Here is a 26,103-nt window from a genome sequence, read left to right as displayed (position 1 = left end):
GGCTCTAGGAGGCTCTAGAGGCTCTGCTCTAAACAGAGACACGGGCCTGATGGGGAGGGCTGGCATTGGCCTTGTGCTGCCCAGCTATCCTCTGCTATCATGAGATGAGTTTCTCTGACCCTCCAGATGGTGGGGCAAGGCATGCCTACCCTTGTGTAGGACGTAGTGATGTTAGGCTGGAGATGGGGGCCAGCGGGGGCGGGGTGGTGGTGGTAGTGTTAGCAGTGCTGGGCATTCGGTTCCTACCCAGCTTCATGTCACTTAAGTCACAAGAACTCATGTGGTTTCCAGCCTGTGGGAGAAGCAGCCACATTTCCTGGTACTGGGATGACCTAAGAATCACAGCCCCCCGTGCCAGCCCAGATGGGCCAAGCCAAAGGCTCTATGTTAGGAAAGAGGCTTCCAGCCCAGCACCACATCGGTTCCTATGGACTAAGCTACCTGGAGGAATGAGTTCCCTCGTTTCTCTAGGTCTTTAGGTCTGAGAAGCCAATAAGCTCACATTCTATCACTCAGTGATCCGTAAATGAGATCCTCAGATTTGGGTCTTGAGGGGCACCCCAAGCGAGGTCTGGGGGACTGCTTTAGCAGAAGCCAGCTGATTTCCAGCTCCCTGCTCCCTCTGCCCCCCTCCCCCGAGATTTCCGGGGAAGCTGTTCCCACTCCCATCTGGCCTGTGCCCTGGGTTGTCCATGGCATAGCTCATGGGCCTCCCGTGGGCAGGGAGGGCAGCTTTTCTCTCCCAAGCAGCGGTGGGGTCTGGGGGGTGCTGTAGGAAGCTGATTTGGGATGAAAGCATTCACTGTACGAGGGAGCCTAGTGTTAGAACTGAGGGTTGGCTTTGGCTTTTCAATAATACGATGAACAACAAGTGCGCAAAGCATTTCTTGAAGGCCAGTGTGCCAATCACTGCTCTGAGCCCACTCTGCATATTTGAGCCCAGTTAATTATCGCCACACTCCATGAGGGTCAGTGTTGCTATTCCTCCTGTTTGCAAATAAGGAAACCAAGGTATGGAGAAGTTAAGCAAGTGCCCTAAGGTCACCCAGTGAATGAGTAGGATAGCGCTGAGCAACTTGGCACCCACCCCCTTGTTCTTAATCTCTTTGCAACAGTGCCAGGTGGTTGTCAAAGCCATCTCTGTGGGAATGAAAGGGAGGAGAGACCTAGGCAAAGGAGTGTGGGTGGGAAGTGAACGCATGCAGATATTTAGGTTTCTCCTGGGCTTAGCTGCAGAAAAACCCTGTAACCAAACTTAAGCATGATAGGGTGCCCCACACCTTCATGAGGATCGTTAGGAAGGGCCTGGAGAGGCTAAAATAGGTCAAGTCCAAAGGAATTTTTCAGAACTGTTAACAAAGAATGGAAGCTACCGAATGACAAGAGTCAGCTCAGTAGAATAATGAACTTTCTCAAATCACTATCCAAAGATGGATTGGGCTGTACTGGGAGATTGTTTGGAGAGGGAGAGGGGGAGAGGAAGGGAAGGGAGAAGGATAATTAAAGTCCTGGACCAAGTAGTATGAACGCACTCAAACTGAAAAACCAAATTTACTGCCATCAAGTTGATGCTGACTCAAAGTGACCCTGTAGGACAGGGTAGAACGGCCCCTGTGAGTTTGCATGACTGTAACACTCCACAGGAGTAGAGAACCCCATCTGTCTCCAAAGGAGTGCCTAATGGTTTCAAACTCCTCTCCTTGAGGTTGGTAACCCATTAATGGTTACCCATTGGGCCTCTAACTGCAAGTCAGCACGTAGAAATCACCAACCAGCTCTGAGGGAGAAAGACAACGCAGGGGCAGTTCTACTCCATCCTATAGTCTTGCTATGGCAGTGCATAGGAATCTGGTAGTGGGAGGAAATGTGCCAGGCATCAGAGAGCCAAACATAAAGTTGACAGGACTGCAGGTTTAGTAAAGCAGTATTTTATACAAATGAGCACCAAGACCAATGAAGCCAAATTCACTTCCTTTACTTAAATGAGCCATTGAGTGTTTAGTTGTCAGAACACACAGGGGCATCCTAGATCATGTGAAAGGGCTTTGGGGTGAAATCTAGTTTGAAGCCAGGATCTGCTATTTACTTTAGTGCGTGACCTTGGGGCAAGGAATGGAACCTCTTTGTACGTTGGTGTCCTCATCTACAAAATGGTGATATGGCCCCGTAACTTTCAAGGGGGTCACGAGAGTCAAGATCAGCACAACACTGGAGCAGAGTAAGTGCTTAACAAGTTCGAAGCATGAACGCAATTACAAGAATATCTTGGGAATGGCCATGGCAAGTAAGTGCCACTGGAGAGCACGTTTGTGCTGACGAATCTCATCCAGGCACGTCTGTTTAGTGAATGTATGGAAAGTTATGGAACACCGTTTTGCTCCTTTATCTGCGATATGGGTTTATTTGAGGGCATTTTTGTCTGATTCGGTCAGAAGCCACACTGATGAACATCTTTCAGTCAGCAATAACCTTTCAAGGTTATTTCCCCTACAGACATGAGGAGACAAGTAGAAAGAATCTTTGCAGTCAGACAGGCCTGTCTTCAAATTCTGGGTGTGTAAACCATCTGTCATGTGTCCATGGCCTCCCTTATCCTCTGAGTCTCAGTTCTCTCAGACTTAGGCTGGAGATGGTAGAAATCAGCACTGACGAGATCAAAGGGCCCAGCAGAGTGCCTGGTACAATCAGGCTGCTCAATAATACATTGCCAAATCAACACAGATGTCAAATCAAAGTAACACATCATGGCTTACACCCTTGGCCTTCTAAGGGTACACAGGTGTCTTTTGTCTGAAGCAAACTCGGAATTACAGAATTTCACACTTGCTGAACTTACAGAGCAGGGTGCCAGTTCATCTCATAGCTCCTGATGCAGGCTCAGATCAGAGGCAATGGAAGAGTGAATTCCCACACCTTAGTGAGGGCCTATGGCTACCACACAGCACAGATGAGTGGAACTTTGAGTGACACTGCCACCTGTGGTAAAGAGGGGTCCTGCAGCCCAGCTCTATTAGCTATGTGAAACATTCACAGAAAAGACGGAAGGGATTTTCCAAGAGTTGTTTTGTGTCAAATTATATAATTTCAGGAAATAGGAAGATTTCAAGTGGTACCAATAGAGAATTCACAGATATGGGGGAATGAGAAAGGGCGCAAAGGACCCCAGGTACAAAGGATATGAGCATGTGATGAAGGAGTGGTTCTAAAACTATTGTCAGTATTTCCATTAACCAAGTTTCCAAGCTAGATCTTTTTGAAGAATCACGTCTTTCTTTGCTGAAATTGTATCTTTGATTTCAGAATCAAGGCCATTGGGAAAGCAGGATTACCTCATAGCTAACTTCCCGAGTGTATCTATTCCAGTGATGTAAGGGACAACTTGGCAAAGAAACTCAATGAACATGTACCTTTGTAAGGTGACCAATCACAGCTTTCAGAAGGGAAATCTTCCCATTCATCTGGCTGTGGTTTTGCAAATGGGGCTTGAGCAGATTGTGGCTTTAAGAGCTCATCAGGTTTCTTTTCTAATGGTGAGAAGGAAAATAAGGCCAAACTTACCTCTGTCATGCGGGGCTTGCAGGAGCTGGATGGCACAAGCCTTCCTGTCTCAGGATGCGGAGCTGTGGCCATGGTGTATGTCTCTTTGCTCACCTTCTGCTTAGACCTCAGGAGGGACAAAGCAGCTTTAGTGGAAACCCCTGGAAGGTTGGGGTTGTACAAACTTATGCACCAACCAGCGTAAACAGAGGACCTCCTATCTGCATGCTGGATGTGATTTGGCTTAATGTAGTTTAAATAGCACCAACTGACATTAGTGGTCGTGTGGAGGCTGGGGAACTGCAGTACCTTCTTTGAGTCCATACCTTCTTGTGACTTGGCTGGTCTGGGGGATGTTTCTGAAAGAGGCAGCGAGCTGGGAGGCATCTGTGGAGGGAGGTCGGGTTGTTCCTTGGAATCTTCCTTCTTTACACTCAGTGTGGGCAATGCCCTGCGGTGAGGTTTGCTAGGTGACTGGCTATATTCCTTCATGACTTCTGAGCCTGGAGCGGTCTCATGGGGTAATGCAGGGTGAGCAAGAGGAGGAATTTCCTTTGGCTCCAATGGATCTGAGGATACACTGGACTGTGTTTCCAGCTCCCTCTGGCCCTGGCCCTGGCTGCCCGGGTGAGATTTCTCTGGCCTTTTCCCATCCTCAGTGCTGGTAAGCACGACATTGCATGGCTTTACCAGCTCGAGTTTTTCATCTCCCTTGGAAGCTTCCTCTTCCTTCACCCTCTTTTGCTGCTGGGTTTCCATGGTGAGTTCAAGGCTGCCAGCTGGCGAGAGGACACGTTTGCTCCCTCCTGCTGTCGATGAACTTCCCTCCAGGCTCAGGACACTCTCTGATGACAGGGAAGTGCTTTTTCTTTCTGGCAGTGTCACAGGCACTCTCAGGTAGGGAGTCGGAAAACCTCTGCTTTGTTCTTCACTTACTCCAGCCAATCGGGGACCAACCTCATAAGCCTCTGTCCCACACACGGTTATCCCTTTGGATGGGGGCTCCTCAAATTTGGGGAGAGCCACGGTTGCTGAGCTGCCTTGGGACTGGGTGACCAGGATCTGGGAGAGGGTAGTGTACATCGCGCTCCCATAGGCCGGCATGTTGGTCTGAATGCGGACGGGCACAACCAGCGACACCATGGTGTCTGGGTAGGTGGGTGGGGCCAGCGGAGGTGCCGATGTGGGTGTGGAAGAGCTGGGCGGGAGAGGCACGGGGGGCAGTTGGACATCTCTGCTGTACTCTGTGGTTGGAGAGAGGCCGGCCGTTCCTGATACCAGAGGGGCCAGGCTAGTCTTGAGCTGGGGCAGGTGGCTTTCCACATCACCCGGGAGCTGAAGTGAAAACTGGGATTGCAGGGGCAGGAAAAACCCCGAGGAGAGGGCTGAGGAGGCCGGGTATGGCATGGGGAGATAGGCAGGGGGCTGCCGAAAGGGGATTGTGGTGGGGTGAGGCATGAGCTGGGGGAGGTGGAGTTGGCCTGGGTGCAGAACGGTAGGCTGGAGAGGAAGAGGTGAGGGCTGAAATAAGGAGGGAGGAAGTGGGGGCATTGAGTATGGCGACGACAGGAGACTGGACATGGCCTGGGTGGAGAAGAATTCTGAAGACTGGCCTGGCTCATGCTGCAAAAGGTGCTGAAAGGAGAAGAGGGAGACGGGAGGGGGCAGGTAGGGTTTCTCCTGCAGGGGCAGCGGGGCTATGGGTTGGGGGAACACCTGCAGTGCTTCTGTGTAGGGGGGAGTGGACCCTAGAGGAGGTCTGTCTGCCACCTGGCTCTTGTCTGCTGGGTGCTCGCTGTGTGAGGGGGTTGCCATGGAGATCTGGGGCAATAAGCTTTTGGCCGATGATTTACTACTGCACAAGGGCTGTGGGGCCTCACTCTCCTGTCTTCCTTTGGGGACGGGCTCCAGCTCTGCTTCTGGAGGCCTGCTCAGAGATGCTTGTCTCACCAGGAAGCATTTTCTTCTTTCTGGCGGGGCTGCCTGAGCCGGTGGAGCCACTGGGGCTGGTGTGGAAGGGCCTGCCAAGGACAAGCTGCCGTAGTCAAATGATTTGCTGCGGGTCTCAGTCATCTGGCTGGGGTGGGGCACGTTGGGGCTCTGCTCAGAGGCTGATCTGCGCATCTCTCGGGAGTGCGGGTGGTGGCTGGGGACGGTCAGCATGTGAGTGCCCAGGAGCTTGGAGCGTGGGTCTGCCAAGGGCCCCGGGGCCTCTGATTTGCCATGATCTTCCCTCTCAAATGAGGCTGAGTGGCTGGACCCGCTCAGCGAGATACTGCTTTCCTGGCTTGGGCTGCGAGTCAGGGACATGGAAGACTCAAAGCTGGACTCCCCAGACGACTGGGCCATCTCCGCCAGCCGCAGTCTCTTCTTCTTGGGGGGCAGCTTCTCGGCTGGCAGCTGGGCAAGTGTCTGGCTGCGCTGGGGCCACTGGAACTCCTCTGTCTTCTCGGGCTCCTTAGCAGGTGGCTCCGGTTCCGCTTCGGGCCGATCGGGCTCCTCGGTCACCAGGATCTCCGGAACCTGAATGTTGGGCTGGCGGACAAGCCGGGGCTGCAGGGAGTGAGCCGGCCGGCCATGCGGGGCAGCTGGGGGCGATGTGAATGGGACCAGGGTCTTGTCTTCCCCTTCCAGGCCGCTGGACTGCTCGAGAGAGTCAGACTTCTCGAAGGAGCTGGTGTGCTGGATGACAGAAATCTCTTTGGACGTGGTTCTCCTCTCCGTCCCGGATTCTGAACTGGAGCCTGGCTTGGGCGTCCTCGGCTGGAAGCCCGTGGGTCCCTCTAAGGAGGGCACTGATTTACTCGGCTCTGCTGGTGACTTGGTGGGCTCCGCGGGGAGAAGGCTCCGGGCTGGCTCTGCCGGCCCGGCACTGCCGAACTGCCCTTTCTCGGTCTCAAGGGCAGGCGGCTCTTCCTCGTCCCCCAGGCTTTTCTCCTTCCGCCGCTTCCTCAGGGGAGTCAGCTCCAAAGTGGTCCCGAGCTTGTAGTGCAGCATCTGGGACCAGGGCTCCTGCTCGGCGGGACTCTTCTCGGCGTCTGGGGCCGTGTGGGCACCTGCAGAGACGGGCTTGGTCACCTGAAGCTCCGAGCAATAGTACTTCTTATGGGCTTCGTAATTGTCCCTCTTCTTGTACCGAGCACCACAGATGTTACATTCATAGATCACCCCTTTCGTTTTTAATCCCTTCTTGGTCTTTTTGGCGAGCTCGCTCTCCTGGGGTTCCGGTTCGTCGGTGGGTTGGGAGGTGGTGTCTTTCCTGCTCGGTCCAGCCTCCTCCGAGCTGTACTCGCCCCCCAAGGGGAGCTCGATGGCCGGTTGGCGCCTCAGCATCCGCGGGTGGGAGGAGGTCAACAGGTGACTGCGGCTCAGGGCGTCGGGGTCGGTGATGTGGTCATCGAAGGAGTAGCTCCCTCGGAAGGTAGGGTGTGGGGTGCGGAGGGTGCAGGCAGCCGAAGGCATTGAGTGGCTTCTCAGGAGAGGCACAGGGGGGGTGGGGGTGGGGGGGTGCTGGAGGCTCAGCATCGACGCTTCCGGCTTCAGTTTCTCGCTGTGCGCTGCCGACGGGGGTTCTCGGTAGAGACTGGCCTTGGGGGACTCCATGCTGCTGCGCCGCGACAGCGAGCTCCTCCGGGGCTTCACGCTGTCGATCTCGCTGGTGTCCACCACGGCCTCATTGATGGTGATGAGCTTGGTGATGTGCTCGATCACCTGCGTCCGGGGCACAGACATAGGCACCAGGCTGGGCTTGTCTTCGGTGGACAGGGGCAGGAGGGGCTGGGTGGCGCTGGCCGTCAGCATGGTGGTCCTCTGCCCCATGCGCCCGCATTTGCCGAAGATGATCTCAGCGTAGGACTTGGCGTTGGTGTTGGGAGGGCTGACCTGCTGCTCGGCGCTCTCTGAGCGGGAAAAATAGCCCGACTCGGTGCTCCCTTTGCTGCCGGGGCTCAGAAAGGCCTGCTCGTCAATCACCTTCTTCCTCTCGCTCAGGCGCAGGGCCAGCTTCTGCTTGATGGTGTGGGTGTCCTCGGGCTTCTGGCTCACGGGGTGCTCGGACGAGGGTTCTGCAAAGGGTGTGGGGTCCTCGAGAGACTGGGAGGTGCCGGACTTGGACAGGAAGCAGTGTTCATGGCTGGAGCTGTACCCCCCGCTGGAAAGGAGGGGGTGCTTGGGCCTGGGGGAGGCCTCCGGGGGGTGGCTGGAGGGTGGCCCGGTCTCCTCCTCGGAATCTGTGCTTTCTCCCTCGGTGGGCTCCTCAAACTCTTCACCGGGGACCCTCTCCAACTCCAGGCCCGGCGGGTACACCTCGCTGCCCATCCCCGAGGCCAGGCCGGCTTTGATGCGGTGGGCGTGGGACTTCCTGTGCTTGTAGAGGTTGCTCTTGGTCTTGAAGGAGAAGCCACAGGGCCCGCAGGGGTAGGGCCTCTCCCCCGTGTGTGAGCGGATGTGCTTCTGGAGCACGCTGGGCTTGGCGCACGGCCGATTGCAGTACTGGCAGATGTACTTGCCCGGCTTCTGGGGCTTCTTCTCCTTCTTGTGCGCCTCTTCTGTGGGCTTTAGGGAGACCTGGGAGGGGCGGGGCACAAAGACCTTGGGGATGGCAGGCAGGTCCTCCGGTGGGATGATGGAAGCATGGGAAGGGAGGAGCTGGCTCGGTGGGTGGATCCCAGGGGCCACAAAGGAGCCCGAGGGCCCCGGTCTCATAGGGTCCACCAGCTGCCATGTGGAGCCCTCCAGGAGATGCTCAGGCTTGCCGGGCGACATGAATGCTGGTGTCAGAGGGTGTGGTGGAAGCTGCGAGATGTGGACGGAGGCTTCGAGGGAGGTTCTCTTGGGGGGTTTCTGCTGCTGGCTTGGTTTCTCCTGAGAGCCTTCCCTAAGAACTGCTGAGGAGCCTGGGAAGGGCTGCGGGGCTAGGAGCTCTTGGAGGGGGCTTTCCTGGGTGGCCCCGGGGGCACCGCCTGGGTACAGGGTGCCGGAGGGAACACAGGTCTGGGTGGCCTCTCCTTTGGTTAGCCGCTTCCGGGGACTTCCCTCCGCTTTCTTGGTGCCCTTGACGGCGCTTTGTTCAGGATCCATGACCTCCTTGGAGACTGGAGATGCTATTCCGGGAGGGCTGGGGTGGGCTGCATTTATGGGGAAGCCAAGTGATCCAAGGAGGCGCTTGGCTTTGGCCACATTGGTCAAGCGCTGCAGAAACCAGACCAAAGACAGCTTCGGGAGGGTGCTTTTTTGTTTTGTTTAGTTTTTTTGCAAGTGTCACTGGCGGTGAGTGGACTCAGAGCAGAGCATCAGGGCCGGGGACATTCCGATCGTGCATCATGACGCTCTACTTCGCAGACAGAAAATGCACCAGCAGTTCCTGCCTGAGTGTCTGTCTGGGAAATGTCACGGAGGATGTCAATATTGCCATTGTATTACTTCAGTGGGCAGTGGCAGGTGTCCCCCTGGAAGTCCCCTGTGTGCTATGTGGACTATGGAAGGTCAGAGACGTCTGTGTCCATGGCCCAGTCATGTCTGGTCCTGGCCTAAAAGAAGCCACTCTGGATGCCGAGGGTGGCCTCGTTCTGGTGTCTTCTCCTGTCTCTCCCCGAGCTGGAGGTCAATGGCCGTCGAGGAGAAATGAAGCTCTTCTGCAGGGACCGGGGCCAAGCACACACAGAGACACACACAAGAGAGAAGAGAGTTACTACGACTTGTCCACCAGGCACGCAGAGCTGACTCAGCAGTCACTCTGGCTGACATTCCTAACAGTTTAACCAGGGAAGCTCAACCAGAAATCCAAACTCCCAGGCTTCCTGTACCCAAGAACCCACACTCTCTATTCGTCTGTTTTCCTGTGGGGCTGGAGTGGCTGGACACCTGTTGTGGCTCTGAGGCCCATGGCTGTGTGAGGTGCTGGGAGCAGAAGACAGGGCAGGGTTCTGTGAAGTGAAGGACAGTTAAGAGACAAGAGGTCCCAATGCCATTCTCTGCCCCGGGGTGGACTCGTGTGCCCAAGTTCAAGTCCTGGGGTAGCACAAATGGCTAAAGTACTTAGCTGGGAACCAAGCTGCTAACCAAAAAAGAGTGAAGTGCCCCCCAGGGGCACCTTGGAAGAAAGACCTGTTGATTTATTTTTGAAAAATCAGTTACTCAAACCACCAAAGCCCCCTGTGCTGCCCTGTTCTAGTACTGCACACACGGGGTCACCATGAGTGGGCATGAACCAGGTAGCAACTGGTAGTACCTCTGTCACCACTTAGTCTCTAACTGGGCCACATCAATTCCTGCCTCAGTGCACCTCAGGGTCACCAGGGGTCCAATGAGCTCATGGATGTAGATGCTGCTGCTCCAACACCGCTGGTGGTGGGGGTGGTGCTGGTGGGTTAGTTGGCTCCGGGGTTAGTATTAGTCTCTATCGCACCCTGACTTTGAAAGGGCCCTTGAGGGGCTCCATCACTCATCGTCTTTTCTCCTGGCTAATCCTGAGGCTATGCTTCAGGGTAAAGTTGAAAGCACACCGCTCCCACGGCCCCTGGAAACTCAGCCTAACACAGCCGTGGCCGCCTGATTGGTCATGCAATTGTCGGTGGACCGTGGTCTGGCAGGGGCCTCCCGATTGGCTGCCTTTCCAGGAGGTCAGTGCCTCAGGGATGCCCTGGACGGCACTGGAAAGTGGGAGCCTTCCCAAGCTGAATGGAACACTAGTTCTGAATGGAACCTGCTCCCATGAGGCTCCTCCCAGGCACAGCTGGAGGCTGGTCTGCTTACGCTGATCCTTTCCACTCAGGAGCACTGGCCGTTTTAAAGCTGAAAATCACTGCGGGCTCTGTCTCATTCAAGCCCTGTACTTTCCGACTGAGGAGACAGAGGACCACGGAAGGAAGGTGGCCTATGAAAGGGCCTATGGTTCCTAAGAGGCAGCGCTGGTTCCTGAACCCAGGCTTTCTGTGACCAGCCATCCCCTCAGCTGTCCATCCCTTGGGTGAGGGCCTGGTTGAGTGACCTGCGTCCTTGTGAACTCCTTTCTTTCCTCCAAGTGCAGCCGGACCTGCTTCTCTGACACCAGCCGCCCTTCATGCCCCCGCCTTGATCTCCACCAGGCATGTGCTGACACAGACTTGAAGAGCTCACACTTTGCCCTTCAATAGGGGAGCTCAGAACACGGACGCATCTGTGAGACTCCAGTAAGTCTCTAACACGGCAGATGCTGTAACCTGCCACGAACTAAAAACGACGCCCTTTCCTTTCCTCCTTGTGCATGTTTCTTTCCTAGCTTGGTTCCACTGGGGATTGAAGGTAGCTTCCCACAAAATCATACTAATAAAGTAATGATAAATAAATATAAGAAAACTACCATGCAGCATAGCAAGTCAAAAACACAGGAAGCTATAAATATGGCAAGAAGTCAAGATCAGAGGGAAGACTAACCATAACAAAGACAATGCCTGTATACTCCACACCAGGACTTGCAATGCTTCTATAACTCAGCTATGTGTTCAGATAGCTTTCTGGGAACCAAGGAGAGATGGGAGATAGGCTCCATTACAGAGCCCTTGAAGTAGAAAGAAAGAAACATCTCTTCTTGTGGATATGTTCCCTGTAGGAAGCAAAGGGTGGCTCACAAACACCTTTCTCGCGTGGTACTTCAGAGCGGGGCAGTGAGTGGTGCAGGGGATCACATGTGTCTTCACTGACACCCCTCCAGCAAATGCAGTGATGGATGATGGTCAATGGGAAGCCAAGGAAATAAAACCACAATACAACTCAATACTGGCTACGCTTTGAGAAGTTACATGTCTACTCCGGAGAGAGTGATTAAGGAAGGTTCTTAGGCAGAAAGGTCGTCCTTCCAGATAGGGCTGAGGGATGGGAGGAGAGTAGGGGAGGAGATAGAACACATCACAGCACAACAGGGTGGCTGTAGTAGATATCATTCAAGCTAGAATACACATTTCAACATAATTATGGGGAAACAACAGAAATAAACCAGGGTGGTCTCAGGTCAACTGGGACATTGATTGCCCCTTATAATCAGCATTTCTATTGAAAGATTCTATGGGCAAAATATTGAATGATGAAGGACGCATCAAAGACGATGGGATGAACACACAGAATGACTGTACCCAAAAGAACCAGCCAGCATTACGCTATTTCAGGAGGTAGCGTATCAGCAAGAACCAATGGGGCTGATGGAAGAGTCCGAGTGGCACTGAAAGCACTAACCAAAAACAAGCTTCCAGAAATTGATGGAATACCAATGGAAACATGTCAACGACTGATGAAGCACTGGAAGCACTCCTTCATCTAAGCCAGTTAAATTGGAAGACAATTACTTGGCCAACTGGCTGGAAGAGATCCATATTTGTACCCACCCCAAAGAAAGGTGACCCAACAGAATGCTCCAATTATAGAACAATTATCTTTGACATCACATGGAAGTGGAATTGTGCTGAAGATCATCCAATAATAGTTGCAGCAGCACATTGACAGGTAGCTGCCAGAGGTTCAGGCCGGATTCAGAAGAGGACCTAGAACAAGGGATATGTCAGCTGGATCTTGGTTTAAAGCAGAGAATACCAGAGAGATGTTTACTTGTGTTTCATTGATTGGGCAAAGGCATTAGGCCTTGTGGATGATAACCAACTATGCATAGCCTTGAGAAGAATGGGAATTCCATATCCCTAGTTGTGCTCCTGTGGAGCTAAGAGGCAGTTTTGTGACAGAACAAGGGTTTAAAATCAGGAAAGAGGGGCATCAAGGTTGCTTCTTCTCACAAACTTCTTCCATCTGTATGCTGAACAAACCATCAGAGAAGCTGGGTGATGTGGAGACGAGCGTGGACTCAGGGTTCAGGTTCAAGGAAGGCTGATTAGCAGCCTGTGGTATGCAGATGCCACACCTTGCTTGCTGCAAAGTGAAGAGTTGAAGCATTTGTTGATGGCGACCAAGGATTGCCACCGTCAGAATGGATTGCGACTCAATGTAAAGAAGAACAAAATCCTCACAATTGGACCACTAGGTCTCATCACAGTCAAGGAGGGAACGATTGGAGTTGTCAAGGAGAGCATCTTGCTTAGATCCACCAGCAGGAGATGAAACAACACACGGTATTGGGTAGATAGATCTACTGCACAGGACCTCTTCAAAGTGTTGAAAAGCCACGAGGCGACTTTGAGGACTAAGGTGTGCCTGACTCAAGCCAAAATATTTTCAGTCGCCTCATCTGCAGGTGAGAGTTGGACATTGAATAAGGAAGACTGAAGAGGAATCCGTGTATTTGAATAATGGTGCTGCCGACGAATACTGACAGAAACATGGACCGCTAAAAAGAACAAGCGAATCGGTCTTAGAAGATGTACAGCCAGAATGCTCCTTAGAGGCAAAGATGGTGAGACTTCCTCTCTAATCAGGAGAGACCAGTCCCTGGAGAAGGACCTCATCCTTGGCAAAATAGAGAGGTGGCAAGAAAAAGAGGAAGGTCCTCAACCGGATGCATTGCCACAGTGGCTGCAGCAGTGGGCTCGAACATAAGAATGATTGTGAGGATGGTACAGGATAGGGCGGTGTTTCATTACGTTGTACATAGGGTACTAGTGTAATTCCTAAGACCAAGTGGGATGGCAGTGTGGACAGGAATGGCCAGGTGTCTCACTGAGTCAGTACCCCCTGCCTAGGTGCCGTGTCCAGCCTGCACCTGTGAGCTGGCCCGGTGCCGCTTGTCCACACAGGGGTTTCTTCTTCTCACCCTCCGAGGCCAGAGCAGCATGGACCTGCCAGCAGAGACCTGCCAGAGAGAGGCGAGGAGCATGCCGCTCCCCCCTTCCTTCTACAGCCAGGACATCGGAACCACAGTGGGAATGACTAGCCCAGGGCCACACTCCTCAGACTTCTGGGCCAGTGCTCTCTGCTATCCTGCTGAACTGCCACAGTGCTGGAAGTTCTCAATGTAAGAGCCAGTGGGGGAGGGGGGCTGTGGGGGCTTGGCTGTAAGTGTAGACAGCAGATGGCAACCAGCAAGACCCAGGAAGGCGCCAGCCTAATGAGCCAATTCCAATTTTGATTTGACATAAACAGTGTGTGATTTACTCTTTTAGGTCTTTTTAAACCACTGTGACCAAGTGACCCTAAGAAAATGGCCTCTTCTATCTTCAACACAGGTGAAACTTTGATATACAGTGACAGAGAAGGCACACTCTCCAGGGTATTGGGGAGGAGACCTCCACAAGTCACCAGAGAAACGGGGTCCATGACAGAAGGTTTCCCAGCACGGACCAGGAGCTGGGTCAACAGGCCTGCCCCTCAAGCCAGAAGGAAGATGTGCACCCTCTGCTGAAGGTCACACCATGCACATGGGGGCCAAAGAAAGCCCTGGCTGCACTGACAGTTGGTCAAGATGTCTGACCACAAGATGTTCTTCTTTCCTCAGAAGCTGCCCTAGATCCAGTGGCTAGAACAAGGACGAGAACCCAGCTAGCTGTGGCTGGAGCCCCGGAGGCCTGAGGAGGGGGCCGTCATGGACCAGCCACCAGGGCTGAGGCAAGGCTACCTGAGCCAAACAGGAAAGCCTCTTCCATAGCCAACGAGTCTCAGGACATCTGGCTAGAGCCCAAAGTGGGCACCCCTGGGCTGCACCGGAGGGAGATGGGAAGGGACGTGCTGTGCTCAGGCAAACAATCCCACCAGTCTTGGCAGGAGGCCACCTTGAATGTGCCATGGACTCCAGACGGAGGGACGTGGGCCATTAGCCAAGTCAGACAAGGCCGAGTGATGGGGGCGGAGCCTTGATGGCCAGTGCAGACCCCAGACGTGGAGACGCGGGATTCATTTCGCTTTTCTGGGCTTGTAATGTAGTCACACACACACACACACACACACACACACACACACACACACCCCAAAATACCCAAACCTAGTCCAAAAAGCTCTGGTAATACTGAGATCTCAAAATACCAGGAAAGTAGACCTCCCTTCTTACTATTTCAATCTCTGAGACGCCGAAGCAGAAAGGGCACAGGCTGGGGAAGGACTCTACACCAAGACCCTTTCTAAGGACCGTATTACGTGATACCGCGTGAGTGCATGTGAGACGGAGTTGGCTTTTGCACGGGAAAAGTAACAGTGGCTGTGGGTTCAGGTGGGGGCCACCCACCACCGCCCGTCTGCCCGTTTGTTGTACTGCGGTGACTCTCATGGGACTACAGTGCTGGAAGCAATGCGATTGGCATTTCAAATTCCGACGCCATTGCTCATGGTGGACAGGCTTCGATGGTGTCTCCACACTCAGAAAGGCTAGCAGGAGAGGCGAGGCAATCTGCTTCTCAAAATTAGCCCATGACCATCTTATGGATCTCAACAGACTATTGTCCGACTAGCTTTCTTTGGATGTATTATCAAATCCAAAAACACATGGAGTTGATTACAACTCACAGCGAGCCTAGAGGACAGGGTAGCACTGCCCTGTGGGTCGCCAGACCACACATCTTTCCTGGAGTAGAAGGCAGCCTTATCTTTCTTCCGAGGGGCTGCTGGTGGATTCAGACTGCTGACATGGTTCAATGAGTTTTCTACTGCCGGTGTAACAAAGCATGAAAAAAATGTGGAAAACACCTAAATACAGCATGAATTTAATCTGGTACCATTCTGGAGGTCATAAATCTAAACTCCAAACTCACTGTCACCGAGTTGATGCCAACTCATAGCTTCCCTATGGGACAGGGTGGAACTGCCCCGGTGAGTTTCCAAGACTTTCCCTAGGAGCAGCTGGTGGTTTCAAACTGCCGACCTGATGGTTATCAGTCCAGCCAGTAACCACTAGGGCCTAGGGCTGCTCTCAGAACCCTGAGTCCCTGACTAAATGCCTTTCCCAGCTCAGCTCCCTGAGGCCACCTGCATTCCTTGGCCTGCGGCACCATCCTCCATCTCAGGTCAGCACTGTGGGTCTTTCTTACATGGTATCACTCTGACACTCACTCTCCTTCTCTCTCTTTCACTTTAAAAAAATTTTGGAGCTGGATAGTGGGGGGGGGGGTGTTTTAATAACCTTTTCAGATAGTTATGAAGATTCCTCTTCAACATTATATCCCAAAGGCCCCAAATCATCAGAACAATCTTGAAAAGGAAGAACCGAGTTAGACTCTCATTTCCCTCATCCACTTAGAACCCTTGGGTGGGCGGGATAAGCCAGGTCAGCTACCCATCTCACGAGCCTTCATTTCATAGCTTCTGCAAAGTTCTTGTGCTTTGTGTCTTCGTGACCTGGTGCTCTTGTGGTAGAAGTACCACGAGGGTGGCTTTAACAAACAGAAAGGTAGCCTCTCACAGTTTAGGGGACCAGGCATCTGAATCCAAAGTGCTGGCTCTGGGGAAGGCTTTCTTTCTCTGTTAGGTCTGGAGGAAGAGCCTTACCTGTTTTGAGCCCATACTCCTTGGCATCCCTCTTTCCTCATTTCTGCACCTTTTGCTTGCTTGGGTAATCTCTTTCATATCTCAAGAGATTGGCTCAACACCCAATTTTACACCAATCCTGTCTCATTAACATAGCAAAGACAAACCAGACTCAAAAGGGGCTATAACCTCAGATATGGAGGTTAGCATTTACAACACAGTTTAGGGGACTCACTTAATCCAGGACAGCATGCAACGTCACACAGTCACAAGTTCTGAGAATTTGGACACGGGCCTCTTTGACAAGGAGACCCTCATTCTGCGTATAAACCAAAAATCCCGTTGGGTCAAGTAGATTCCAACTCATAGGGACTTAGAAAATCTCAAACCCACTGGTATCAAGTCAACGCCGACTCATAGCAACCTCACATGGGTTTTTCGAGGGTGTAAATCTTGACGGAGTAGACAGATCTCATCTGCCTCCCACAGAGTGACTGGTGGGTTTGAATCACTGACCTTTTGGTTAGCAGGGGAGCATTTAAGCACGAAGCCACCAGGGCTCGCTAGTCTGTGTAACAGCCAGTGTTTTCTTTTTGAAAACCTGCCTTTCCTGATCTCTAGTGAGGTCTAGCATCTTTGGATAAACGTATGACCAAATTATCTTTATTCACTGGGAATTCCCATTCATATACATTTTCTATGTTCCGATTGTATTTTTCTTAGTTATTTATATGGACTTGTGATGTTGGAGATATTATCCCTTTATTTATATTATGTATGTGCTGCAGACATTTTCCATTAGTCTTTAACTTTGTTCTATAAACAAAACATACAAAAAAGCAACTCACTGCCATCAAGTCGAAGCCCATACATAGCTGCCCTGTAGGACAGGGTAGAACCACCCCTGTGGATTTCTGAGACTGGACTCCTTTATGGGAGTAGAAAGTCCTGTCTTTCTCCTGAGGAGCAGTTGGTGGTTTCAAACTGTTGACCTTGCAGCTAGCAGCCCAACACATAACCACTGTATTAAAAGGGCTCCTTTTAGCTTATAGAACCCCCCCTGCCCTTCTATGCAGTCACATTATCAACACCAATTGTATGGTGTTTGAAATCAAAACAGTGGTTACCTTTGGTGCAGTGGGTGGTATTGGCTGGGAAAGGGCATGAAGGGACTTTCGGGCTGATATAAATATTCTATCTCTTGATCTATTTGCATGTGTATTACATGGGCATACCTATGTAAGCAACTACTAAAGTTTTACACATAAGAGTTATGCAAATTCTTGTAAGTTAAGTACTCAATTATCAGCCCCAAAGCTGGAGGCTCAAAGCTACTCAGAAGTACCGTGGCCCTGCCCTAACCACCTGCTTCTGAAAGGCCAAGCCTGGAAACCCAATGGAATAGTCTACTTACCTGCAAAGAGTTCTCCTGAGTCAGAATCAACTTGACAGCACCTAACGACAACACCCCGTTCTACCACAGTTAACAACACATAACGTTACAGACTTTGTGTTGAAGGAGAGAGACAAAACTAAAAACGGCTCATGAGACGTGGTGGGTGCCACGACGGAAACAGGTCCTGAGTACAAGTTGAACAGGGAGGGCTTGTGAGGGCAGGCTTTGGAGGTAAATGAGACTCTGTGCCTCGCTCTTGGATACAGAGTAGCTAAAGGAAACGGAAGGAAATGATGAAATACAAGAGCTGGACAGAAAATTCCCAAGGGCAGCTTGAGAAGACAAAGCCGTGTATCATAATGAAATGTACAAAGACCTGGAGATCGAAAGGGAAAAAGAGAGAACATGCTCATCATATCTCAAGTTGAAAGAACCGAAGGAAAAAAATTCAACCTTGAGTTGTCATATTGAAAGATTCTATGTGATGCAAAAAGCCTCAAAAGAAGATAGAAGGAATACACAGTTACTTACCAAAAATAATTGGTCAATGTTCAACTGTAGCAAGAGGTAGCATGTGACCAAGAACTAATTTTAGTGGAAGACGTCAAAGCTGCTCCGAAGGCATTAGCGAAGAGCAAGGGTCCGGGAACGGATGAGAATGACCACTGAAGTGCTTCCACAAGCTGAGGATGTAGCGCACGAGTTACCCTGGCTGCCGTGAGACGGATCGTGAGTGAAGCAGCGACTACCGAAAGATGCTTACTTGTGGCTTATTGACTGTGCAACAGCACTCGTCTGTATGGATCGCAGGGTGAAAACGGGAATTCCAGACGTGCTCATGGAAACAGAAGAAGGGACTACTGCAGGTTTTAAAATCAGGAAAGGTGTGTGCCAGGGATATGTCCTTTCATCATTCTAACTCAAAAGCATTCTTACCCAATCTGTATGTTGAGAAAATAATCAGAGAAATGGAACTGTATGAAGAACACAGCATCAAGATTGGAGGAAGGTTTATTAACAAAGTGAGATACTCAGATGATACAACTTTGCTTACTGAAAGCAAAGGGGACTTACAGCACTAGCTAATGAACATCAAAGATTGCCCACCTTGGTATGGATGGGTTGCAACTCAAGGTAAACAAATCAAAAGTCCTCCCAATGGAAGAAAAGACAACATCATGGTAAATGGAGAACGACCGAAGTTGTCAAGAATTTCATCTTGCTTGGATCCACAATCAACGTTCACAGACATATCCATCAGGGAATCAAAGTACATACTGCATTGGGCAAATCTGCTACACAAAACCTCTGTTCTTTAAAGTGCTGAAGAGCAAGGAGGTCACTTTGAGGGCACAGATGTGCGTGACTCAAGGCATGGTATTTTCAATCACCTCGTGTGCATGCGAAGGTTGGACAGCGAAGAAGTAGGGCTGAAAATGAATTGATGCATTTGAATTATGGTGTTGTTGAAAACATTGACCATACCGTAGACTTCCAGGAAACCAAACAGCTCTATCTTGCAGGCAGTACAGCCAGAATGCTCCTTAGAGCTGGTGGCAAGACTTTGTCTCATGTACGTTAGACATGCTATCAGGAGAAGCCAGTCCCTGGCAAAGGATATCATGCTTAGTAAAACAGAAAGTAAGCAAGAAAGAGGAAGACTACCAACAAAACGGATTGACACAATTGCTGCAACAACGGGCTCAAGTGTAACACCAGTTGGGAGGATGGTGCAGGAGCAGGGTTTCATTCTATTGTACATAGGATCACTCTGAGTCAGGATGGACTCAGTGACACAATAACAACAACACTGGGTTGTAAAGAACGAGCAGGATTTCAGCAAGCAGACAAGGAGAGTCTGTGGGCAAAAGCAGGAAGATGTTGGGAGAAGTGGGTAGGCTCAGGGTGGTTAGAGCAGCAGTTGGGAGAAGTGGGTAGGCTCAGGGTGGTTAGAGCAGCAGTTTTCACCATTGGGTCGCGACCCCTTTTGGGGTGGAATAGCCTTTCACAGGGGTCACCCAATTCACAACAGTAGCAAAATGAGAGTTGTGAAGTAGCAACGGAAATAATGTTATGGTTGGGGTCACCACCACATGAGGAACTGTATGAAAGGGTCGCGGCATGAGGAAGGTTGAGAACCACTGGGCTAGAGCACAGAAGTTGGAGATGAGGCTGAGGACATGAATCAAAGAAGGCTTCAGATTTAGTTATCTAGATGAATTCCTCATAAACCTGTGTTGGGCCAATGAGTGAGCTATCCCACGGTAGTCAAGAAACATTTGATATCTTAAATTGTACTCCAGATACGTTTGGATGACAGCAAGTAGTGATAATGCTACTGGTGTGGCATGCCACTGTGGTAGTTACGTAATCGTGTTGTCAACTTGAGGCTATTCAGAGTGAAGGGGTGGAGTCTAGCCTATGAATCAGGTCACAGCCTGATGATGCCTCCTTGTGGGCGTGGCCTTCCCATGAGGATTCTGGGAACGTCCTCTCTTTCTCCCTGGCTGTGGGCCACACGCCTTCTCTCTGCTTCACTTCCTGTTGAGGAGCCACACTTGAAGAGCTGGAGGAGACCTGCGCCAGCACTAAGATGCTTCCACCGCCACTGGATCCACAGTTTGCACCCACCGGCCTGTGATCTTCCTGTATTTTGCATCATTGCATGTGCTGCATGAGTCTGAAGAGAGATTTATGGACTAGTATTGGACTTATAGGCTAACACCAGACTTATGGACTTGATCTGGACTGGATTGGGATGTTTCCTTACTATACAATTACTCTTTGATATAAAGTTATTCCTTATACATATATGAGTATCTCTGGATTTGTTTCTCTAGCCAACCCAGACTAATGTAGTCAGGAAGTCAATGTCTTCTAACACTGTTAATTTCCTCCCAGTCTGATGTCTTTCATGCCTCATAATTCAAAACCATCCTTACTTGATTTTGATACTGATGGTATGGGTTAAGTTGCACTTCCTCAATATGGAACTCTGACCCCAACACTCGAGGACACACAACCCTATGTATAACAGAATGAAGCACCACCTGGTGCGGCCACTCCGTCAGCCCATCTCACCGAGGACCTTCCTCTTTGACTTTAATAAGCAGGCCGTTCTCCTCCTGGGACTGTTTTCTCCTGGCAACATGTCCAAAGTAAGTGAGACGAAGCCTCATCCTTCCTGGAGCACACTGGCTGTACTTTTTCCAAGACAGATTTGTTTGTTCTTTTGGTAGTTCACGTTACGTTCAACGTCCTTCACCAGCACCATAATTCAAATGCGGCGATTCTACTTTGGTCTTCCTTATTCAGCGTCCAACTCTCACAGGCATATGAGACCACTGAAATATCATGGCTTCGGTCAGGTGCACGTCAGCCCTCGTAGTAAAATCCTTCCTTCTCAACATCCTAGGAGATCTTGGGCAGCAGAGGTGCCCAATTCTGCTGACATGAGCATGGATTGTGGATCAAAGCAAAGAAATCCTTGTTGACTTCAATCTTTTCTCCATGTAGGATGATGCTTCCTATTGGTCAGTGGTGAGGATTTTGATTTTCTTTATATTGATTTGAAATCCATACTGAAAGCTGTACCCCTTGATCTTCGCCAGCAAGTGCTTCAAGTTGTCCTCACTTTCAGCAAGCAAGCCTGTGTCATCTGCATATTGTAGGTCGTTAACAAGCCTTCCTCCGATCCTTCTGCTGTATTCTTCATGGTACCCAGCACTCTATTTGCTCAGCATCCCGATGGACAAAGTACATGAGAAGATACAGCCCTGCACACTGATTTTAAATCACGCGGTATCCCCTTGTTCTGTAAGCACAACTGCTCAGACAGGGAGCTTCCAGAGGTTCAGTCTGAAATCAGCAGAGGATACAGAACAAGGAATATCACTGCTGACGTCAGATGGCTCTGAGAACACCAGAAAGGCGCTTACTTGTGTTTTATTGACTATGCAAAGGTGTCTGACTGTGGGGATCATAACTATGGATATGCCCGGAGAAGAATGGGAATTCCAGAACACTTCATTGTGTTCATGCAGAACTTGTACATGGCTCAAGAGGCAGTTGCGCAAACAGAACAAGAGAATACTGTCAACTTTAGATACTATCTATCACTTCCTGCTGTGAATCATGAAGATACCGGTGCATTTCCCTTCTTTCCACCTCCAGATTTTGGCTTTGTTGTGGTTAGGTGTTACTGAGTCGGTTTCAACTCAGAGTTGTACCAAGTCCGTAGGAACAACAGGATGCAACACTGCCCAGTCCCGTGCCACCCTCACAGTGGGCGCTACCTGGAAACCACTGTTGCAGCCTTTGTGTCAATCTATTTTGGGGAGGTTTCCCCTTTTTTCCTGACCCACTAGTTCAGTGGTTCTTAACCTTCCTAATGCCACAACCCTTTAATACAGTTCCTCCATGTTGTGGTGACACCCCAACCATAAAGTTATTTTTGGTGCTACTTCGTAACTGTAATTTTGCTACTGTTATGAATCCGGCAACCCCTGTGAACGGGTCGTTTGACCCCCCCAAAGGGGTCGTGACCCACAGGTTGAGAACCACTGCTCTAGTTTATCAAGCATGATGTCCTTACTGATGTTCTTACTGATAACTTGACCAAAATACATGAGATAAAGTTTCAACATCCTTGCTTCTAAGAAACATTCTGGCTGCACTTCTTCCAAGACAGATTTATTTATTTATTTGTTATTTATTAAATAAATTTCTTTCTTTCTTTGGTGGTATAATATATATATATACATACATACATACATACATACATACATACATACATACATATATATATATATATATATATTGCCAACACCATAGTTCAAAGGCACCGAGTCTTCTTTGATTTTACATAGTCACATGGTTCACATGCAAATGAAGCAACTGAAATGATCCTGGCCCAGGTGGTGCTATAGGTTAGGCATTGGCCTAGAAACCACCAGCCGCTCCTAAGGAGAAAGATCAAGTTGTCTGTTCTCATAAAGATTTGCACACTCTTGGAAATTTTAAATAGGGTCATTATGAATCAGAATTGACTTGATAACGGGTCACTTAGCGGGTCAGGCACAACTTAGTCTTCAAAGTGACAGCTTTGCTTTTAAACATTTAAAAGAGTTATTTTGCAGCAGCTCTGCCCAATGCACTCCATCGTTAGATTTATGATTACTTTTGCATGATCAAGTTTTATTATATTTACATTGTTATGTGTTTTACTTCAGGTTCACTTATCTGAACCTAGTCTGCAGGTTCATTCTAAGACAGAAGCTATTCAATACTATGATGTGGAGCTCTCATTCTCTGTGAAACCAGTGGGTCTGATGCGCCACAAAATAAGGCAGAAAAGAAAATGTACTCCCGCATCACTAAAACCTTGTCACCCAAAGAAAAACCCTCTAGAGTTCAAGACTAAGCAATCTTTCTTCAGTACATTATAGCTCCTTTACTTCTTCTTGAAGCCCATATCATCGTTAAAAAAAGTGTTGAACTTTTGATTGACTGAAATAACTCCAGGAGGCTTGTTCTTCTTTCAGAAAATACAGGTGTCTAGTGGATAAACTTTCTGCACGCTTGCAAACCTAAACAACGATACCTTGCACTCAGAGTTTGATGGTTATAGAATTCTTTTCAAAATTACTGTCCTCCAGAACTCTAAAGGCATTATCACACTGTCCTTGGGTGTTACTGATGAGAAATTCCGTGGTAAGTTTTGGTTCTTGTTCCTTCTCTATGAAAGCTTTTTCTTTTTGGTATTCTGAATTTTCACTAGAATGGGTCTGACTTTCACTTCACTAATTCCTGACCTGAGTTCAACGTAATTTAAAAATGTGTATGTGTTTCTTCAACTCAGGGAACATTTCTTTTGCACTTTGATTATTTCTCCTCTTCCTGTGTCTGTGATCTCTGCTCTTAGGTCTTCTATTTGGTGATGTCAACCCTCCTAGATCAATCCTCCAGGAGGTCTTAATTTTTACCTCTGACTTTGGTTGCACATCCTGGGAGATACTCTTGGTTGTCTCTTTCAGATCACCTATCACCCTTCTGTGAGGGGATGTCCAATTGTCTACCGATGGGCTTTGGGTCTGTTCTCCGTGCCTCCTGGCCCCCACCTCCACCCCCCTTCGCATCGATATGATGGTTTGTTCTGGGTCTTCTGATGCCTGACACCTCATGATCACACAGACTGGTATGCTTCTTCCATGTGGACATTGTTGCTTCTCAGGTAGATGGCCGCTTATTACCTTCAAGCCTTTAAGACCCCAAATGCTATATCTTTTGATAGCCGGGCACCATCAGCTTTCTTCACCACCCTTGCTTATGCACCCAGTTTGTCTTCAGTGATCATGTCAGGAGGCAGATCACCTATCACATCATTCAGTTCATCCACTAAAGTTTTGTCACGAATAAGATTTTCACTTATCAATAACTGGCTCTTTTCTCTAGTTGCTCCATCTTCATGGCAACCCGTTTCTTTCTAGTAAATAAAATATCTTCTTGATTAGGGCAATGATAGCTTACTTTAAGGTTCTAGTATTCAAATGCTCTGTTTCTTTTGGCATGAGCTTCCCTGTTGTTCCCCCATTTGAGGCCTTCTGTTTCATGAGAATGATTTTTCCTGTTACTTGCTACACAGTTCCGGATACAAGCCTGTGTTGTAAAGTTGGTCTATGTGGTGGGATGCAGGTTCCAGCTGCTGTAACCAGGACCTAACTGTAATAGCGGTTTACGCAAGACAGCAGTCTCTCTCTTAAAAGAAGGTTTGGAAGCTGAGTGTGGTAGCAATTGTACAATACTGCTTGATGTGATTGAACTATCAAATGATACGATGTATGTATTCATTCCCAATTAATAACACGTTGTTTAAAAAAGAAGTCTGTCTCTTGTGTAACAACAGTCTGAGTGTAAGTGGTCCTGGGTTGACAGTCGCCTCCCAGCGTGGGCATCTGAGAGCTTGGATCTTGGTCCTGTGCCATCCCTGGCATGTGGCTTCCATCTCCTACGATCATCTCTACACTCCAGTCAGTGGAAAGACAAAGGGGAGGGCAGGACGGGAACCGTGCAGATCATTGCAGTTCATGCCAGCCACGTGCCCTAGATGCCAGAAAGACTAGCAAGGCTAGTCTTTTGCTGAGTGTCTGTATGCCCTACAAAATGTTTCATGGCTTCCGAAGAAGAGAAAAAGGCTATTGGTGAAACAACTAACTGTGTAGGTTTGGGTCTACTTTTCTGACAGGTCTTCCTTGAGTGGTGTAGTGGAAGACCTGGAAGGAGTCTACGTAAGACACTGAGGCATGGTGGTGGCAAGTCTCCTTGTACAGACTAAGGGCAGGAAGCTGGCCAGGGGACTCTTGTATTTACCAAAAGAAGGGCTTTGTCCCATGCGTGGGCCAGCTGTTCACTTCATACCTAGGTGGTCAAGCTGCCAGCGCTTCCCTTCTTGCTCGCCATCCTTGCCCCAGGTCTACCGGAAGAGGCCCGCAGCCCCATCAGCTGGCGTCTCTCTCAGACGGACCGTGCTGCTTTCTTTGGAGAGCATTTCTGGGGGTTTGGCCCACCCTGTCTGCCTGCCTCTCCACGTAAACAGAAGCAGGGGTGGGACGATACTTGCTGTTCAGAGGTGTTCTTTAAGAGGAACACCTAGCAGCCCATTCCCGTTCTTTGTTTGACTGGTTCTCGCCTTGAACGATGCTTGGCTTTCCGGGTCAGGTCACACGGTCTTTTGGGGGCCTTGGGCTGCAGTGTCTTTGGCTTTGATTTCTCTGCCAGTGCAACACCACAGGCTTATTCTCTTCCTAAGATACGTCACCGTTTCTGGTCCGTGGATGGCATCCCATCTTGTTTTCTGGCATTATCGTGATGTCATCCTTTCAACGCTGACCTTCCCTGTCATCATGGTGGTTCTAGGGAAGGAGTGGCCATGGGCACTTAGGCTCGGGTGGCTATGAAGTCACCATCAGCTGGCAGGGAGCCCAATGCCCTTCCAGGATGCTGACGCAGCAGAAGACAAGATGGGCTCTTGTAAGCGAGAGCATCATTTTAGAGCTCTGGGGCGTCGGTCCTGGTGGCCTGCACACTGGTGCTCCAGCTTCACCCTGCCAGGAGACAGCACGGGCCACCAGGGGGAGTGCTCTGACTGCCTGAGGGCTCCGAGGCTCTGCGAGGCTCTGCCTGGGTGCTGGAAGGTTGTTCTAGCCCTCTCCCTGCCTCTGGGTGTGCTTGTGGAGGTAGGGATGAAGTGATTGATGTTCTTTCTGTAGCCTCCTGCCCACAGGGGCTGAATCAAGGAGCAATCTATTCTAACCAGACTGGGGCTTCTGGATCTGTGCTCCACACTGCCCTCCAGAGGCTGGCCAAGGGCTGTACCCAATCATTTCCCTTCTTTTTTTTTTTTTTAATTTAAAATCATTTTATTGGGGCTCATACAATGTGTCACAATCTACACATACATCCATTGTGTCAATCACATTTATTCATTTGTTTCCCTCATTATTCTCAAAAATTTGCTTTCTACTTGAGCCCCTGGTATCAACTCATTTTTTCCCTCCCTTCCCGCTCCACCCTCCCCCATGAACCTTCAATAATTTATAAATTATTATTTTGTCATATTTTACACTGTCCGATGTTTCCCCTCACCCACTTCTCCACCGCCTGTCCCCCAGGGAGGAGGCCATATGGAGATCCCTGGAATTAGTTCCCCCTCTCTACCCCACTTTCCTTCCACCCTCCTGGCATCTCCATTCTCACCACTGGTCCTGAGGGGTTTATCTGTCCTGGATTCCCTGTGTTTCCAG

The 26,103-nt window shown here is 49.9% G+C and overlaps 1 protein-coding gene across 1 annotated transcript in view; it reads right to left on the bottom strand.

Annotated features, from left to right (window-relative positions):
* HIVEP3 (HIVEP zinc finger 3) overlaps nucleotides 1–26,103 on the bottom strand; it is a 449,179-nt gene that overhangs the window by 49,527 nt on the left and 373,549 nt on the right. Inside the window, exon 4 of the mRNA XM_045299139.1 lies at nucleotides 3,559–9,170. Coding sequence (XP_045155074.1) covers nucleotides 3,559–8,616 — 5,058 coding nt within the window. The 5' untranslated portion in view covers nucleotides 8,617–9,170. The remainder of the gene's footprint in view (nucleotides 1–3,558; nucleotides 9,171–26,103) is intronic.

This window comes from Echinops telfairi, unplaced genomic scaffold (genome assembly GCF_000313985.2).
Source record: "Echinops telfairi isolate 266 unplaced genomic scaffold, ASM31398v2 ScPeMD7_7457;HRSCAF=8495, whole genome shotgun sequence".
In the NCBI taxonomy this organism is placed as follows: Eukaryota; Metazoa; Chordata; class Mammalia; order Afrosoricida; family Tenrecidae; genus Echinops; species Echinops telfairi.
This window is presented reverse-complemented; position numbering and strand designations above follow the sequence as displayed.